Source organism: Bombus bifarius, unplaced genomic scaffold (assembly GCF_011952205.1).
Source record: "Bombus bifarius isolate JDL3187 unplaced genomic scaffold, Bbif_JDL3187 scf7180000007977, whole genome shotgun sequence".
Classification (NCBI taxonomy): Eukaryota; Metazoa; Arthropoda; class Insecta; order Hymenoptera; family Apidae; genus Bombus; species Bombus bifarius.
Genome location: NW_022884362.1, coordinates 907,014 through 927,935, shown reverse-complemented (window position 1 = coordinate 927,935; position 20,922 = coordinate 907,014). Strand labels below are relative to the sequence as shown.

The following is a 20,922-nucleotide window of genomic DNA, read 5'->3' as shown; positions in this document are numbered from 1 at the left end:
TTGCATTATATTGCACTTTGTTACATTCCAACGTGTAGTCGTCCTTCCTGACTCGAGTTTTATCTATCTGTTATCTACTTGTTTTCTCAGTCTTTCTATTTCTCTTATTCATTTTATTCCCTTAATATCTCCTGAGCTGTATAATATACTTCCTAATCTAATCTCTTTCCAAATTTCTCTATCGATTTCCCTACAGCTATATAATAAATGTTCCAAACACCCTTTTGTTCCTTCACATAATTTCCTATCTATATTTCTTTTTCATCTTCTTACTGCGAGACTTTATAGCAATGAATCTATGTGTATGAGTAATACACAGATTAAAGAGCTATTTAGACTTCAGTGGAAAATTAGAAAGTGATAGAGTACTTGGATAGAATTTTAGAATACTCTAGAATGTGGTACGTATGCGAATTGCAATTAATAAAAATTGTCGTTTGTATTGTATGTGCGAGCGATAGAATACTTTGGGATTCCAAAAACTATTATTTTTGAAAATTTTAATCCAAGATCTGGGGATAGATCGCATCCACTGCAAAATTCATTATCGAGTGAAGATTGATCAAGACAACTTAGAATCGATCAGACTAGGTTGAACAAGGAGTATTACTTAGTAGTTAGTTTCTAAAGTAGTGCACGAATATTCGAACTGCTCGAAAGTCAAACAGAGTCGAGATTAAATCGGTTACCGATTCGATTTGAATAGATACCTGAAAGAACCGAACAGCTCGAAAAAATCGAGTAGCGTGAATCGTTTTCAGCAGCCTCAAACAATTGAGTAGTTTGTGGCTCGAAAGATCCAAGGAACTAGAGTTAAATTTAAACTATGTCACTTTGAGGGATGAAAGCAGTGTTCACCGGTCGTATTCCTCCAAAGTGAAACAATATAAATTTTATATGTATTTTTATATGCAAGATATACTACATCGTAATAATCTCTTAATAAATAAACCAAAAATAGTTTTGAAAATGTATTTGTATAATTCAATAACGAAAATATATAGATTAATTATATTAATACATTAAGAAGCTTGTAACACCTAGTGCCAACTAATTTACTAATTTAATATTTTTGCTGTTAATCAATTAATTTAATTGAACGTTAATGATGCCTGTTTAATTTAACATTAAATAAATACACAAGGCTAAAAGCAACTATATTTCCTGTCAAGAAATATTTTAAAAGGGCGAATATTTATAAAATTTGTTGTATGTATATATGTATATGTATGTATATGTATGTATAAAAGGTATAATAAAAAAATCATACAACTCGATATATCTAACGTATCAATATATAATGCATACTTATTCAATAAATTTACTAAATCTGTACATATAATAAAATTTATGGAACATCTCATATATAGGGTGTCTCAATTTAATTTTTCAATTTTTTGTGTTATTATTTATTATTGATGTTTATAATATAATTAATTTCTTGGAAAATTCTTATGGTAATTCATATTATCGTAGATATAGTGGTTTTTTTAAAATAAATTTTATCTCTTACAAAATTTCATAAGGTACCACCAGATAATCATAAAAATCCATATATTCTAGATTAATGAATTCGCCTTAGAATATCTCTTGAAACAAAATAAATCACGCCTGAAGCATAAAAATAGTTTGGAATAACAAACAGTTTAAGAGATAATCACGACAAACGATTAAAACGAGACACCCAGTATATACTGTATTTATTACGGCAATTTGCATAATGCGAAAGACACTAGTTAGTAGTGTAGTGTCTCGGGAACATCTAAATGACAGCTACAAGAATACGTTATAAAAAAGTAGGTTCCCATTTAAAAATTTTATTACGATTTTCATAGGACGTTTCGATGTCATCGCAAGGTCAAATAGGCAAAAGACATACTATGTCTCCCTCGATATCATATAATTTTTACCTGAAACATTTTTTCATATCATTCATATTTTTTGGCATTCGAACGTTATGAGTTCAATAAACCAGACAAATTGTACATACGTATGTATAATGCATATCTATATATTTTTGTATATACTAATTAATGGCAGGCAGTTGACGCTAAATTAGCGTTTATTCTGTAATTTAATGTTGCACAAAGAAAGTAAACATACGAATATATGTACAAGTGGAATTATCAAATATTAATCCCTTCTTTTTTTATTGGATTATTGAAAACAAGAATTTTAGAAATGCAAACAAGATCAATTACTTTAATTGATAATTATAAAGACATTAGCAAAAGCATCACGTGTCTCGTTAAAAACTGCATAATTCTAACTTTAATATAGTTATACTGTATTGTCTGCGAAATATAACGAGAAATGTAAAACGTTACTTTCCAAATGCCTGGCGTGTCAAATTCAAATCGAGGTAAAGATATATGTATTGTGTTTGTAGTAAAAGTACCAAAACATTGGCGAATAGATTCATGAGGTGTACACATGATAAAACCATGTTTTGTGTAAGCTTATTATTTAAAATTAAACGTAAAATTCCAAAAACAACATTTACGATAGAATATATTTTAATGCAGTGAATACACGAAAGTTTGTTCCGACATACGGCAAAAAAAATACATATATAAATAATATATAGATATAGCTACATATATTAAATAAATAAATATATTTCCTGTCGAAGGCTGACTATGAAATTATTCGTACGCACTTTGGCGGAGTAAAACAAGAAAATACAATTATTAGTGCCTATCAATTATCGGAAAATTTCTGACCTCTGGAAATTCTTGTCGATGCAAAAAATAACGAAGGATGATGCCTCGACTTAAAATTAATTGCAATTAAAATTATTGCAGCGAGTAATTTTTGAAAGGATATTTATTTTTCAGTTTCACGCGCGCTGATCTCTCTGTCATTGTTTCTATCTTTGTTAATTCGTAATGAACACTGATATTTTATTATTATACGTTTTCTACTTTATTGATCGATCAATGAGGGCGCGAGAAACGAAAAAATACATTCGTTCCTTTTGGACTCTTATACAAATGTACTCTTCTGTTCTTATTGAAAGTATCTTGTATAAATGAATCTCTACAAAACTCTTTTCTTTCTTTTTCTTTATGTGTAATCAGTTCCACACGCTCGAGATAATGGGATAAAACACATCCCATTTGGCATGTATTTGTATATCTTAAAAATAATAAGTAATAACAGATAATCATAATATTACACTAGAGCTGTCTCTGCACATTTCAATCTATTTCTTATCATTATCGTAATACTTAACAATTCGCATCCATTTTCTTTCTCCATATACTCTCACGTGGCCTATGCTCGATGACTTAATGAAAAACGAATTTTTATGGTAAGCTAATTTCAAGCGCTTCGAAATCAACAATAATAACAATCATTAAAATTTCTAACAATACACTCGAGTATTTTCTTAGTTAAAAACATGTTTACTGAGAGTTAATAAAACAATGAAGAAAGGGAAGCGCTAATCGAATCGCCCCAGAAAACTTAAATATACAATTGCACATAAAATTCATGTCATGCGTGATTTATATAATGAATGAGAATATAATTCGCACACAACAAAAAGTTTCAACGTCTTAAAAAATAGGAATAGGCCACGTGTCGAATCATTCTCGTAAAAAAAAAAAAAAAAAAGAAGAAGAAGAAAAGGAAAAGGTGTAATATACATGAGCTCCTATATAAATATTACATTACTTATTAATATAAACATGGCTCAGTGTATACTCAAGCTGTTTTATAAACCACAGATCGATAATTAGTGGTAGATTTAAACGCAAAGTACATTTAATTTTAATAATGTTAAAACGCTTTTCATAATAAGACCATAATAAAATTTTATGAACTATAATATTTTTGAAGCGAACTTCAGAATGTTACAATAAAAATGATAATATCAAATTCGGCTATAAATACAGATTCAAACTTCGTGTGTAATTTATTTTTTTGTTAAATTTATTTAATATTATTAACATTATTACGCTGTCGCTTATTTGATGCATTTCGCGAAATCTACCATTAAATTATTTCACAATTTATAAAACATTCCGTATGCCATACTGGAGCGATGCCAAATGTAAATACAAATGGCTTCAAATTGTAAATTGTGACGATACAATTTAATATTTAATATTAAACTCGTATGTGTTGTATACACAGACATACTTGTACTGGCAGTGAGCATAGCTCCTCTCGATACTCTGGCATAATGAAGTTTTTAATAATGAGTTTGGTACTTTCTTCCTTACCAGCTCCACTCTCACAGTGAGAACTTTGATCAGTTATATTCCAGTAAGATCTGTTTCATTAAAACTAAGCCTCTTAAGGTAGTCAATACTACTCATTGGGAATTAAATATACATATATAATATTAATTCTTTTTTTTCTTTTTTTTTATAAGATTGTTGAATCTTGAATTTGACTCAATGCTTTTGTACTTGAAATTAGTGTGCTTCTACAATCATATTTGCGGATCCTGATGGTTTAACGAAACAGATAGTTGAACCTTTTGTTATGCTTTCTTCTATCATAATAGATATATAGAAACACAAGTAAAGTGTTTTGTTCTAAAATTGAATCTATTTTTTTCACGGACAGCTGCTGTACAGAAACTACTGTATCGACAGAGGCCTTAATATAGTCAATATTGAAGAATTAATACACCAAAGATACTGATAATATAAATACATTGAAATTTCAATAAATTTGTAAAACAGACCAGTAACTGCAAATGGATTACAAAGGAATTTAAAGCAATTCATAATTTGTATACATTTGTTAAGAAATAAAGAAAAGAATAAACTGCAAGATATTAATATACCAATTATTACAGGATTAAATATTGTTACCAATTTGTGACAGCAAACTAGCGCCATCTGGAAGCGCATTTTGGAATTAAAAGTAATCATTTATGAAAGTATGTAAATTGAATTTGTACAGTGCCTTCAATGTATTTCCTGTTCGCTTTCAATGCAATGATAAATCATTAATAAGGATGATTTAAACAGTTTGTTTAAACAAACATTACGAGACTAATGATGACGAAATTGAGCAATAACATATTTTAATATCACTTTTATCGCATCGTATTAATACGTAGTTGGAAATTTGTTTATGCAAAGAAAATTTTTCTTTAGACTGGTATCAGTCTTGTTAGTTTTGGCAAGAAATTTAAATCTTTGATCTTCGCGTAAACGTTGGATATAGAAAACCTTATAATATAGCAAACACGCATAACATTTTAATTTAACCTCCAGAAAAAAGGAATAAATTACTTGGAGGAAGAAAACGATTCATTTTTGGTAACAGTGGCGTAGGCTTCGGAAATAGTCGATACGTTCGATTGTTTATCTCAAATTTTTAAAATCTGGATAAAATTTTAAATTATAATTTATCAATATAAAAGATTAAATAATTTATTTGAATTCATTTGTTCAGAATTTGAATTGGTTGACTTTTAGAAATATTATAATAGGTTAATCGTATTATTTATACTCTTTGTGTCAAATATTTTTGTACTTTTTTTTTGTACAACAAAAGTTAAAATAAAATCTAAAAATTCTCCCGATTACGATCGTTCTAAGCCCTCTATAATGATGATGCTAGTTCTGCCACGGTGACCTGCACGATCTTCATTACTTTTACACTAATTCGTTACAATTCAATGATGTACATACATATATGCACACGCACACACACATATCTATATATATTATATAACGTGAAATACGAAAAATTACACTGAGCACGCCAGCTACGCATATTATATTGAAGAAAGTAGAACGAACGATCTCATTCTTTATAACGCAGAATTTCGGCGTTTTTAAAAATAAAATAAAATCATTTAACATTGTAAGTTATACAATTTTTAGATTCATAATGTTCAGCTAATGCAGTTCTGAATGGGAATCCTTTTCTGATATTATTCTTGTCAAAAATGTTCCAAATAGCTTGCGATAGTACGAAAAGAGCTAGCATTTCCTTTATATCCTTTGGCAGTTTATAAGTAATAGATGATCTGCTGGCGAGCTCTAAGTGTGTTACGATGTTTACCCTGAGGCACGTGTAAACAGTTCTCGGAACCAGTTGAATCTGCGAATGTAATGAGGCCACTGTATCATACTCTTATTAGACTGCAAAGTTTTCAGAATTACTTTTTCAAGTGGTAAAATTACTGGACGTTTTTCTATTGGTTCATTTAAGGCTTGTAAAGTATATTTTCCGATATAATTTTCGACTTTCTTCAAACTTTCACAGTTCAAAATGTAAGAAAAGTTATTGTCAGTTCGATTACTAATTAAATGTTTCTTGTCAGTCGCAAAAATTAAATACGACTCTATTAGAAAAATTATTTCCATCAATTTCTTATTCTTTGTACTTCGTTTTGAAAAAGTATTTGAATGTTTGAAGAAAACCCCAAAATATTCAGAAAATACTCGGTATAAAAACAATTAACTCAGATCGTATAATACCGCAGTGAAATTCCACTACAAGATAACTCTATCATTCCCGCAGCACAAAGTTCTTTAATCAGTTAGCAATGGGCATTTTTTCATCTTTCTCTTAAATGTCTATCTTATTTCAATATAATGTAAGATTTAAAAGTCTTAAAATCTTTGAATTTGTTGTAACAGTATTGAAATATTTTATCAGTGCATTAAAATTATTTCTATTAGTCATATTTTAATCGTTATACTCCAAAATTCAAAGTTTGTTAAGACAATTAAAAGCTCAACAAGTTCTTCAGTAATTTGTAACATTAGTTATCTGAATTTTTTCAGCCCATTACTACTCTGAATGTATATCTCGTAGAGATGTGCGGATCGTCTCGAACATGTTCCGAACTTTAAAACGGACCAACAAAAAAAGAATTTCGAGCGGGACTCACTACACCCGTTTTGCTCGGATTCCGAAATGTTTCGGAATAAGCATGAACGGGCAGTATCGCTTTTGATCGGCTAGGCAAAAGTCGGACAGGATTGGTTTCAGAGCCCGATACATTCAACTACGTATTAAAAGGAAATGGAAAGAAACGGTGATGATAAATCTTAAATGAATAAATATTATATTTGGAAAATTTGGAAGAAAGATTCTTTTTACTTTAACAATGATTTTAAGTTAATTACAAAATATTTCAATGACTTTACATAAAAAATAAAGTATAAGGTTAAAATAAAACAAGTATAAACGACTAAAAGCACGCTGTTTGCTACAAACTCTATATGAAAAAACCAAATGCTTTACAGTTTTAAATTAGCATACAAAAAACATGTTTATCAATCTCCTCTTAATACATAGCTGGATCTATCGGGCTTTTGAGTCGATCTTCTGTCGAACCGATGCAAAGCAATACTGTCAGTTCATGCTTATCCTGAAACATTCGGGCAAAACGAGTGTGCCAAGAAGCCGTCCGATTTCATTTATCAAGAGGTTCGTTCCGTTGCTGAACATAGGCATAACCGGACACCTCTAGTATCTAGTTCTTTATACCTCCTCACAAAACTTAGATTATGTCTCACCATCTATGAAATTATCACTGGTTCGGAATCAATTTCTTCCACATCTTGCACTATGATGCTTTTGCAAATTGGATAACAGAGTTCTGTCTTTGAGAGGCGATAAGACCATTTCTCTCACTTTCCATTGACTCCAGGATCATTTTACACCGTTTTCTTGGAGGGAGAATTAATGTTTCTCGTACTGGAATTGCCAAATCGAGAGGATCCGGCGAAGGAACAGGACTTACGGGATTGCTACTTGGAGGAGTTAAAATCGGTTCTCTTTCAATCCTGATGCCATACTCCCTCTGTCTTTCTTCTTCGACTGCTTCTAGCGCAGCCTCTACTCTTCTACGAGCGTCGTTCCCTGGTAAATTGAGAAGAGACGAGCAGTCACTGACAAATTCGTTGCTTTGAATTCCAAGACCAGTGTATGTTGGAGAAACCTCAGGATACAGAAACAAGTGAGACTGTTCTACAGGGACTACAGACGTCGTTTGAAAAGCTCTATCTTCACTAGGCATCAGAAGCGGTTGTGAATACTGCTCTCTAGAATACATGTAATAAGGAAATTCTCGTGGAGTGTCGTCATAAGCAGCAGCATCATCAATTGGCTCTTCAGTCTTGCAGTTCTCCTTGTCACTAGCAGTGCCTACACTATTTGCCTGCGAGATCTCAATCTCTGGCTCAATTGGTGAGTCCCGAGGAGAACCAGTGACCGATGAGTCTGAATGTGTTTTAATGTGTAACTCCATTGTCTTCTTTGAACCAAACGTCTCATGACATAGTGTGCACTTATAAACTTTTTCACCATAGTGGGCAACCTAATACATTTATAATAGTTTATTATATGAGTTTAAGTCTCTAATGGAACATTAAAATTACAAAACAATTACAAAATCATTATAATTTACATTTTATAACGTAACATTAATTTGAATTAAAATTTGAAAGGCATTAATTAAATTTTAACCATTAAATTTTAAACTTTATTATCAGGTGTATGTAAAATTTGGAAGGCCTTAATTAAATTTTACATATACCTGATGATAATGTTTAAGAAATCATGTATATGCGTATAGGTATATATAATTATATATGTAATTATAATACATTAAATCTTGGACTTATCCTTATGAAACTGAGTTTACTTTATATTGACGTTATTATAAAATAATATAATATTATTATGTAATCTTTGTTTAAAGCAACAAATGGTTAGAATATAAGTTATATTAATTATAGCTAAATATAAGTGTTAATATAAAGTAATATCAGTGAATAAATTATGGAGATTTTATATATACAAAACTTCATCTATGCATAGTATATTATCAGAAGTGAACAAACCTGATGCAATTTGAGGACATGGTTGTAACCGAAGGCTTTACCACAGATGTCGCAAGTGTAAGGTTTCTCCCCGGTGTGCGTGCGGGTATGTACCTTCAGTTGCTTAGAGCATGTAAATCCCTTGCCACAGGACTTGCAAACGTATGGTTTTTCCCCGGTATGCGTGCGCATGTGTATTACCAACTGTCCGCTTTGAATGAACGTTTTCGAGCAGACTGTACACTTGTGTGGCCGTTCTCCGGTGTGAATTCGCATATGTCGATGCAGCTTACCACTATGTTCAAATGCACGTTCGCACACACCACACTTATAAGGCTTTTCTTTCGTATGTATACGACGATGCACGCTTAAATTCTCTTTTACGGAAAACGATTTACCACAAAATTCGCATCTGTACGGTTTTTCACCAGTATGCGTACGATAATGTCTAGTCAATCGCGCAGGTACCGCAAAAGTTTTCCCGCAAATATTGCATCGGTAAGGATCTTCGCCTTCTTTACCGTGCGAACGGAGGTGGCTCTGATACAAACTCTTCTGATTAAAAACCTTTTGACACAGCAAACACTGGTACGTCTTCTCCTCGACGTTTGCCGATAGAGTCTCGCCACTGCACGCTGGTGTGAACACGCTCAAATCCGGACTACATACGAGACTTTTCACCGGGTTTACTGGCTCCACGGTTGATATCTCGTTGTTGACCGACATACTCGTCGAATTTGTCATCTGTTTCGCTTGATAGTAACTCACCATTCTTCGCTACGAACGTATCAATCTGAAAGTAATAGAAGAAAACGATGGCTGATTTTTATTGAATAGGATTTTTTAAAGTTATTAAATTTACCATAGAATATGGAATCACTACAAGTAATTCGCAGTTGAAAAACACTGTTTTAAAAATCAGGTGAAAAATTTATTATTTGAAAATGCTATTAATAAATAAATTAAAGGCATTTATTAAATAAATTAACATATTTGTAGCGAGCCTTCGTAAATACTTATTTCACTTTTTATATCTGGATAAATTGAATTGAAGTAATGAAATCGAAAAATGATATCATTTTAAAGACAAGTGTAAGTATTATATTTGGATTTCAGTATTACAATGGAATTTATTTACGTGACTCTGTCATGAAAACAAATGGCATGCTGCAACAATGTACATAACATTAAAAGCATTTCACAATGTTCTTCAATAATTCAGTGCACATATATTTTTTACAAATTACAAATATTACGAAGTAAATTATAAAAACGGTAACGAATCTATTTTCTATAAAAAATGTTTTAAAAAGCATCGCTCAAAGTTACAATTAATCAACACAATATATAACAGGTACTGTCTTTAAATATATCTGTCCAGAAAAATTTTATAATACAAAAAAAAGAATAAATCTTATATATAATCAATTATAATCATCAAAATTCATTTAAAAGGAAGAAAAAAAGAAAAAGAAAATGCGATATTTTTATAGTACAGAAGTTATAATTTTGATCATCAAACTCTATTTAAAAAAATATAAATATAAATACAAAAACGTCATCAAGTCGATTTACCTGTAGAATAATAACAATAACAATAAAGCATTTATTTGTACAGTGGAAGACTATTCTTGTGAGGTAGATCGACATGCGATAGATAAGAAGGAAACAGTATGACGTTGCGTCGTCCTACGTGTGAACGCAACTGTGTCTAAACGCTTTGATTACGCGCTGCTTCGAAACACTGGGGTAATACGGCTCCGTTCCCCACCATTTGACTCTTTTCAAATCCTAAAAAAACGCCCACGAATCGTGCGACGCGCCGCCCCGTGGGTACACGCACGCTCACGCATCAAATACGCGCACGCATCCTGCAATTTTAGCCCGTCCCCGATTTTACCGGGCCTATGATGGACCCGAACGTATTATCGACGCACCGAACCTGTCACGCTCACTACCTTTTCATTCCGTTTATTTAGAAAAAGACGATGATCATCTTAACCACTTACCAAAGATATTTTCCTACTAATTTATTTACTATATAATACACCATTACTGTTGACTTTATGTTTTAAGAAGCTATATTTTTTCTTTCATTTTGTATTATTGTATAAAAAGTAATTTGTAAGATTATTTTTATCTTTTTAGTAATAATTGTTAACAAATATGAAATAGAGAGTTTGCTAATTAAAATACACATTATCAATTTCGTTCTACAGAAATTTATATATATGAAAGTAAAGAAATTTCCATTACACAATAGCCTGAAATAAAAATTATCATTTTAATCTGTTACGTACTATATCAATAAAATTAAGAATATTTAGATTGACATTTATTAGTATTTTTACAACCAAAGATTTATTTACCATTTATTAATTAAGTATTTCTCAATCAATTTCTTAAGACATAATAATAATAATCTTATCTCAAACAAATTTCGATAAATTTTTTATGAAATCGTGTAACAAGACCATTTTAAATTTTAATTAATGCCATCAGAGATACGTAGTAAAACAGCAGTAGCTCCACTGATCTTAATAAATATACATACATATTAATCTTTCGAGTAAAATTAATTTAGTATATTCCTTGAAGGCTATTTAAATAGCAAGACGTAATGGAAACGCTTGACATCTAAATTTCTAATTTAATAGGAAAGCTTATTGAAGAAACCCGACATTGTTCGCACATTCGTACGAGGTCGTCGGTTCAGAATAGGTTAAGGCTGGGTTAAACCTGCACGCGCGGCTCTCAGTGAGGCAGTCGTCGCGGTCGGCGGTGGTGCAATACCGCGCCGCGGTAGAAACCGCCTACCACTGCCTCCACGTGTATTCGCCGCATTTTTTTATAGCGATCACCGACCTCGTGCAACTCGCCGCGCAGTAAGGACGTTGAGTTACATCACGAACCGCAGCTACATATCGCCTCTCCTAAGCGAATCTATCGCGATTTTTCTTTCTTTTTATCACAAAGATATCCCCTCCCCCCACCTCAATCTCCTATCCTTTTTATCAATTTCGCAACACTTCCAGGATACGGAAAATGCGATTGATCACGAAAAATAGCGCCACTAGCGCGACCGAAGTTCGCGGCCAAGGAGAAAACTATCGATTTCAGAGTCAGCAATTTCTCGCTCTTTCCTCCACTTTCTTAATAATGATGTTTTTCGAAAATTAAAAAAAAAAAATACTTAATTTTGTATTACATCTTAACATTGGCTGTCCATAAAAAAATCGAGTACAGATTCAAATTATCATTTCTTTTAAATTGTCATTGATTTTACAATTTTTTATATAATAAAATTCCAGTACATATGTTAATTTAGCTAATTGAAAGGAATGTAAGCAAAACTACGTTTAACTATCGTTTTCAATAGTCTTTAAAAATCCACAGTATCAAAAGTCTCTATTATAAATTTATTGTTTCTCGTGGAATATATGACGCAGAAATGTCAAAATCTCCCACCTGTGAGGTTTTCGTTAAACCCTTCCACGGCCAAGAAATCCCACGTTCCAGCTCATCATCCTCTGGAGAACAACGAATAAACGAAATAACGCGAGAAATCAGAACAGAAACGAATTACGGATGTTCTCTTTAACGCATATCACGTTTGTTTGTCACTTCTCACCAACTGAATGCCGACGAAAAACTCAAACTCGAAAACGAAACCAAAGGACCCTCAGGACACGGCCAATCGTACTGTGTAATGTTTACCGCCTGGCCATACCGAACGGCGACGGAAATCATCGATCATGACCGAAGTGCCGTGCTCGACCCTGCCCCTCCACTCTGGTTGCCCCCACTACTGCAACAACGGCGGCGACCTACAATTTAGGGCGAGTAAGTGCTTTTCGCAGCACGTGGAGGCAGTAGTCGTGGTTTCGGCCGACCCCGCGATATAAGCATGACAAAGACCGTCGACAGACGGAGACATAGATATCTTCAGTCTATAGAGACTGAGACGCGTATTCTACACACGCATATGTGACGCCACCGTACGTTATGATAAGGTTGATTAATCACAGATTTGTTACCATCGCTAGAATAATCAAAATATGTATTCGGCTCGGGATTTATATCACTTACGTCGAATCTAAGTCGGTTCACTCGACTTTCGGGTTCGAAAATTATTTATATTGGGCATATAGTGTATGTGCATGTAGTATTATATAGATAAACAGTTATTTCTATTTAGCAAATTTTTGAGTAAAAAATGCAAAAATTAGTAAATAAACGGTATTAAAATACAACACTGTCATATTTATTATGTTATTTTAAAAATAACAACTTTTGTAAATACATGTATGAAATACTACATACATGTTATAATTTATATATATATTATATATAGTCATAAACATTAAATTGAAAGAAATAAGATCTTTAATTCCCAATGTTTACATGTATGTATTTTGAAAAATACAAAAAGTAAAATATTTTTATAAAAGTTAAAAGCATTAGTTATCAGGTATTCATATACACCTGTAAATGCAAAAACATTAGCACATCGAAAAGGAGTGTTCATTAATGACGAGGAAAAGGCAGTCTGCATGATATTTAACAGCCGGTACAGGAAGCTGCCAGAGGTTAAATCCGGTCGACGCAAATGTGTTGGTGAATTCATGATCGGCGCGTGTATTACTTTCTCTTTCTTTCTTTCAGTTTTCGTCACTAGTTGACTATCCTTGCCTTATCTGTCATTATTGTTTCCTTGGTATGTATCATTAGTTCTCTTTTTGTCACGATACACGAAAATTTTATCTTTTATTTTATCACAATAAAATTCGACAAACATTTTACCTAAGATACTTACAAATTTCTACATATTAAAATTTAACATAATTACTAAACAAACCTATGGAATTGAAGAAATTGGTTACGTTAGACAAGAAATTAAAAAAAAGTTGAAGAATCTAGCGAGTTCATTATAGGTATATATTAGTACGTAATTAATTATAAATGAGCAAATTAGTTGCATTTCGTGGTGATCATGCCTGGGACAAGTGCCGTGCGCTGTAACGATATTACTTTCGAACACAGGAGAGCAATGACCCACTGCGCGCGGTGCACGTGTGCCGAGTGGAAACCACGGCTGCTACCTCCGGACGGGGCATTGGACGCCGCGTGCGGTGGCAAGAACGACGGGGCTACACTGGTACTCCTCGCTTTTTGTGTAGTGGTGCCCCTGAGAGACTGTGCTGGCGGTGTGTAGTGTGTAGACGATAGCAGTGACGGTAGCAACAACACCGTATCTAACAATATTAAAATTTCATCGAATGTTTTTGAATACTTTAATTCCTTTCTTCGTTATTTCTGTCAGTTCATAAATAACCTGAAAATGAAAATGAAGATCAAGGAAAACTTTTTTCAATTCTATTTGAATCCAGTTTGGTTTCAAAGATATCTAATTAATTTTGCTAAAATAGAACATCAAAATAGAACATCATAAGTTTATTCATTTTTTAATACTACTTAATATTTCTAAAATATTTTTGTATCTTACAATATTTTTAATATCTTTAATGTAGTTCCATATTTTTTAAATATCTCGTTAGAATAATGTATAAAGTAGATAAATTGGGGTTTACAAGTACATGTGCATATGCTGATTATTTTAGTATAATTCAAAGCAAAATATGTTTCTTAATATCCTTGATATTTTATATGTTATGTTATATCGAAGATGATATAACGATTCTAGTACAATTTATTGATTTTTTAATATCATTTTGCAGTTTTGATATATTTTAATACCTTTTTTATATTTCTTTACATTGTAATATTCATAATATTACAATACATAGTATTTTTTCAATATTGTTAATATTTTATTCATTTTACATGTAATATTTAATGTTATTGAAATAACTTATGCATACATATATTGGATAAATTGAGACTTATAAATTATATTAAATTGTATATAAATTTTCAAAAGTATTTGTAACTAGAACGTTATGATAGTGATCCTTCATCGATACATATTCGTTGATTCAGGTAATAAGTCAGATAATAAATAGATAGGCGTATAGATAGACGTATATTTCTCCAAACCTGAATTTATCGCCGCCACATTATTATGCTTTCAAAATTGAACATTAAAATAAAAGTATACATAAAATAAATATACTCAGGAGTTTACTACATTAGAAAAAGTACTACTACATCAAGTTCTTATCACAACTTTTTTTAAATTAATTTTATCGCGTGCTTTGATCATTTTTATTGTACTATAAGGAGCACTTTCGAAACACGTTTCCGGGTTTGAATTACGTCAAACCGCATTCAATTATTTTACATACATTCGAACTCGGAATCGTTATTGCGCATTCATATCTCTATTACAAAAAGAGATAACAATAGAATGCGAAGTACATATGTATTATATAATACATTAATTAACGATACTTTTAATGCGTATTTAAAATATGTCAACACTTTGTAACACGTGAATGTAAACAGAATTATCGTTTCAAATCTTAATTGTCATTTGCAACTGCATTATATTTTGAACAATAATTTACTAATCGATGGTAATTTAATGATAATAATCTAGCGATCAATATGTAATTAAATTATAATTTGTAAGTTATAGGCTTCTCTTTTACAATTTTGCAATTTTGCCAAAAATAATTGACAAATTATACAATTTTCTTATCACCAAACTTACTGTCATAGAAGAAAATAGATTAGAATTAGCAATTCGTAATTTGAGTCTTGTAAAATTTTGAATAAAGAATATTTTTTAATAAGAAGTTTGCAGAGTAGCAAAAGATAAATAATATTATTCCAGTTATGCAACTCGAGTTAAATAATCTCAATTGAGAAAAATCACTAAATTGCATAATTACCAATTAGACATTATTATGAAACGTAAACCTGATAAACGATTGCATGGATCCTTTTACTGTTCTGCTAGTTATGATGACTGATAATCTATTAGCTAATAATATTAGTAAATAGACAAGTTAGTAGTTATAGATTATATATATATATAACTCTGCAGTTTTATGTCATATAGTATAATCAAATTACCAGTAATATGAAAAATTTAATTGGAAATCTAACTTCTTTTACGCCAGATTTATTGTTGTTATAAAAAAGATTTATTGATACTGATAACTAGTAACTTGCGATTTTGTAAAATTTCAATAATAATACCAGAAATCCCTAATATGGAACTATTCAAAATTCATTCTACCTAAAGTGATTGATAAAACATAAAATTTATTTAGAATATTTAATTTCTTTTATCATCATATCTATTAATGCCGCAGAGGAGAATTAATTAAAATCGGTAGTTTATAACCTGTGACTAGAAAAGTTAAAAAAACATATATTTTTATTTCTCTTCATTCTTTGATAAAAGGTTTTTTTGGTAGAAAAAAATAAATAATTATTTTCACGATATGTATAACAATAACATATCAAATTAAGAGCATAAGGTGCCATTAGTGCAATGTACGATCCTGTGGAGGCACGTGGGTCAACACGACTTACGTGGCTTAAACATACGCAGTGTCGGGGTCGCGGCGAGATCGACAAGGATTCCAGTTCCGAGACGTCGCGTCGAAGGTACAAGAGGTCGGGCGATGGTTGGTGGGGCTATGGACCAAATAGAAATCTCGAGGGTAGGGAGGCAAGAGTAGTGGGGTTACGGTCGAGGTAGCAATCAACTCTAGAGCGATGTCGTACCTTGACCAATCTTAACGCGACTTGTTTTAAGCTATGCCAGCGGCGACCTTAGAAATGACTCGCGATCGTGGTGAAACCAAAATGGCAAAGGGAAGAGAAAACATAACCTGGTTCATTTGTTTTTTTATTGACCACCGCGTCTTGCCGGTCTTTCACCGTTCTGTAGATTGAAAAGTTGAGACGAAAGTCGACATATCAATCCATTGTATACAGACAAGATCAATAAAACATCTTAATTGAAGATAATAAGTTGCATATTTTGGGTTTTACAGGGGTACAATTTTAAAATTTATCGCACTCCTAATTAATCTGTAACTACAGCGCAATACTACACCTTTTATTTCGGATTAGATACCTGTATATTTTTTCCATTATTTGGAATATTTCAAGTTTAAGTTTAGTATTCATTTTTAACCATCAAGATGTTTATGTAATTTTATATTTTTATAAACATAGTTAAAAATATGAAATCTACGTAGAGATTCTTTTACCTGTTAAATATTATACTAATGCGAGTACTATACTTTGAATATTTCATATATTTTTGCAAATTTCTCATAAATGTTTAGAAAATATCAAATGTTTCTAACTATAATATGCTAGATAGATATATACAAAATATGGGTATAGGACATTTTTTTTATAAATTTATAAAAATTCATAATTTTTTATTTAACTTCTTTCTGTAATATAACTTTCGAATTTAAAGATTAAATATATCATAAGTAAATATCGAAAATATCAATTTTAATCCTTATTTAGAACTAACCTATAGTATAAGAAATCAAAATTTCCGAAGCTATTATATTTTTGACGGTATCTTAATTCCTAGATCGGTATAAAATTAATTTTTGTATCGATTTTATAGTAATTAAAATCTTATGTTTCGTTAAAAACAGTCTATAGTGTATTTTTATTATTAATTTTCATTATACTTACCAGATACTTACCAATAACGAATTACAATATACTTAACATCTAATCAACAGATTAGAATTATATTTTACAAGAGATTTTGGTAAAGAATTTTATTAATTTTAGGAAAACCTAATCTGTGCCAATACTTTTGTTGAATACTGTATGTTTATATATACATTTATGGAAGGAAAGTAAAGCTTCAAAAAATGTACTAACTGTGTTTATTGACCAACGCTTAGTTTTAATTGATACGATAACTCAAAATGAGTGACACAAAATTATATATTCTAATCATATATTCTAAATCAATTTTATCAAGACATATTCTTATATTTATTTTGTATCAGTATAGTGATGGAGATTAATTTCGAAAACAATCGTAAAAGGAGTTAGACATTTCTTTTTCATCATTGTATTTATTATAGATCAACCGATTAGAATAACCGGTTTGGTATTTTTCGTGTTTCTTATTTCGAAATATTCTTATGAATATGGTTATATTTCGAATAAATATATATTAACAGTTAATATTTAAATAGAAATTGTTCATTCAAATATTTGTTATCAAAATCGCGCAATAATTTACAAACTAACGATATTAGTGAATTGATAAATTGGGAATTTTAGATTATGGATTTCCTTTTACACAAATTTGTAAAATTTACTTATAAAATTTCACATATTTGATTGTCAAACCTAGTTTGTTTTATTTGTTTATTATTTTTTATTGTGTTATCCAAAAGAATTGTGTAAGCATTTATTGATATCATCATAGATGATTAGTGTCACTTCTCTAAACTTAGAGTCTTTACTGAAGGTGTTTATACATTTATAGAAAATTTAAATATACAAAAATATAAAGAATGAACATAATATTCAAAAATATAAGCATATCCAAAATGCAGTATTAGTTATAATATTTAAAGAGTGAAACTCTAAGTTCTTTACTTGTATTTATAAAAACATGAATACGCATAACCATCCGTAGTCTATTTATTTATAAATAAGTGTTACGAAAAAAAAAATTTGCCAATCTTTATAACTATCGATTCATCAAAATAAGAATACATATCAACTATAAGATCTGTTTTATTCCATTATACAATCTAAAATTGTTTATGAAAATTAATCTATGATTAATTAATTAATTTGTATAATTCTATATGCTTGATATTTCAGGAAATATAATTAATATGACGTTATTTTATGATGTACTTATAGTCAACGTATAAGATGTAGGGAAAAGAAGGGATAAGAGATCAAAGGAGGTCAAATCAGCAAGGACATATTAAGTAGAAAGTGGAAAGTATTTCTAAAGTCAATGACTCCACCACGTGCAACAATGTATGCCACCAACTGCACTACGCGCTATATTACATTTCAAGGTCGTATGGATACCAACATGACATTGTCTAGCTTTCTCTTCCGTATTCATCTCTTTCTCACATTACATAATCTAAAAGTTACGTGCTATATCTAGGTGAAAATAGCATGATACTATACATTTTTTGTTTGCTTAGTATGCGATTAATAAAATATAATCGATAAAAAAAAGTTATTTTTCATTCTATTTTATCGAACATATTGAATTAGACTATTCGTATCGGTTATATTGTCATTTATTCAATAATTGAGATATCTTTGCTTGATTTTACGAATGTACCTATGAATTTAACTTGTATCTTACTTAACCATTAACATCATATGTTAGATGTTTTTTTAAAAAAAATGAACAGATACGATTTGTTATATAAATAATTCATTACTAATTAGTTATAAAATACGTTTTGTAAGAAATGTCATTTTTTTTAACTTATAAGTAATTATAATTGATTAGTGAGTTATTGTCTTTTACAATCAAAATGTTTTTTTTTACAAAAAAAAAATGGGTTCTGTGTAAAAAGAACCTACCAGCATACAGATCAAAGCAACAAAACAATGGTTAATATAGCGATTTTCTACTATGTATTTCGAAAAAGGCTTGTTTTAGTAATTTATTTAGTTTATTAATGTGATTCTGTATTCTGTATTTATAATGTATTCTGTATTACTGTAAAATTATATACAATATTTTTTATTGTTTATTAAAATTATAAAAATTATTTATTCATATTGCAATTTTCCCTATAAGATTAAAATTGACTTTCAATTTATGGATATTCATTTTCCGTTTTATAAGCAGTAACCGATATTGAAACGTCTATTGTTAGTTTCAATTAATTAAGTTTATGTTAACTATATACATGATCTATGTCATGATATATATTTATGATAACTATATACATGTATATATGTCATATACATAACATAGGCCTGAATACTCCTATACTAAAACATAGAGGCGAGCGTCCGCCGAGTGATGACAAAAGATTAATATGGTGACAACATCGGACATCGTTCTGCGCAAGCGCGAGAGGTTTCGGTTTCTTTGAAATATAATTAACATTCTCTAGCTAGTTATTTTTCTATTACTAAAACAATTATGATAAATCCAGACAAGGCTATAAAACGAAATGTTATATATTTTTTAAATTAAGAAAGATAAAATATTATAAATTTAATAATGAACTTGAATGTAATAGAAATAAGAAAATATAACTAAAAAACTTAATGTTGCAAGAGATTATTACCATACGCATAACAAAAATATTCTCTTAATAGTAAATATTTCTTGAAAAGAATATACTTCTGAACGCAAAGGTGACATTTTTATATTACACTTGATTTAAATGTTTCTCCAGTAAGGGATATGTAGACTTTTATTCGCAAAAATAAAGAATAAGAACAAATTTATAATAATGGAATAAAAATATGTTTATATAAAAACTAAAAATTTATAAATAAATAAGTACATAAATAGATATATAAATATATAAATATAAAAATATATAAATAAATGAACAGATAAATAAATATCTATCGGCGATTTACCTACTGATTTGGCCTGAGCACAGACAAAGTACAGAATAAACGTGACATGTAGTGCTTTTTCGTGCCTCATGTTTTGAGGCTCATCTGACCCTTTTACCATTTTCGTGCCACATACGGCGTTATCGATTCAGTACATAGTGCCGGTTTGAATTAAAACTAAATAAAGTTTATATATATGAAAATAATAAATAAAATATAGAATGAGATATCCTGTAATCGCAATAAAGTATAGAATCCTATACCACTATAATACTTTAGAAAGTATTGCACACTGTCAAAATAATGAATTACTTAAATGATTCGTTTAATTAGTTTCAAAACTTAAAGCTGTAATTTCATGTATCTGACACATAAAAATGTGAATTTTTTAATCTTTTCTATTTTCATCTTTCTATTCTCAAATCAATTATTAATTATATATTACCAAACATAGGTAGTCTGACTCACAAACTCACAAAGAACCAATAAAAAAAGCAAAAAGGTCGCCAAAATCATGCTTCTGTAGAAAAATACCAATCAAATACATCGATCTTCACAAATATGCTAAAACTAAACAAACGATGTGATT

The 20,922-nt window shown here is 30.3% G+C and overlaps 1 protein-coding gene across 3 annotated transcripts; it reads right to left on the bottom strand.

Annotated features, from left to right (window-relative positions):
• Positions 1–2,498: 2,498 nt before the first annotated feature.
• LOC117204234 (Krueppel homolog 1-like) lies at positions 2,499–12,508 on the bottom strand. Of its 3 annotated transcripts, XR_004487033.1 has the most exons (4): positions 12,276–12,508; positions 8,829–9,600; positions 7,500–8,302; positions 4,356–6,072 (listed from the first exon to the last, which is right to left on the bottom strand). XR_004487033.1 is itself a non-coding variant. In XM_033441439.1 (3 exons), exons 2-3 carry the CDS (start codon positions 9,576–9,578, stop codon positions 7,550–7,552), a joined length of 1,503 nt encoding a protein of 500 aa, XP_033297330.1. In that variant the 5' UTR covers positions 9,579–9,600; positions 10,383–10,846; the 3' UTR covers positions 2,499–7,549. The 3 variants fall into 3 exon arrangements, 2 of the variants coding, with proteins under 2 accessions (XP_033297330.1, XP_033297328.1); XM_033441439.1 differs by lacking the exon at positions 12,276–12,508 and adding an exon at positions 10,383–10,846 and having other exon boundaries at positions 2,499–8,302; XM_033441437.1 differs by having other exon boundaries at positions 4,356–8,302.
• Positions 12,509–20,922: the final 8,414 nt, after the last annotated feature.

Excerpts from the sequence above, each read along its gene's own strand:
- LOC117204234 (XM_033441437.1), bottom strand. The coding sequence starts at position 9,578 with ATGGTGAGTTACTATCAAGCGAAACAGATGACAAATTCGACGAGTATG. Across the intron at positions 8,303-8,828 it reads ATGTCCTCAAATTGCATCAG|GTTGCCCACTATGGTGAAAA; the intron begins GTTTGTTCACTT and ends TAAATGTATTAG.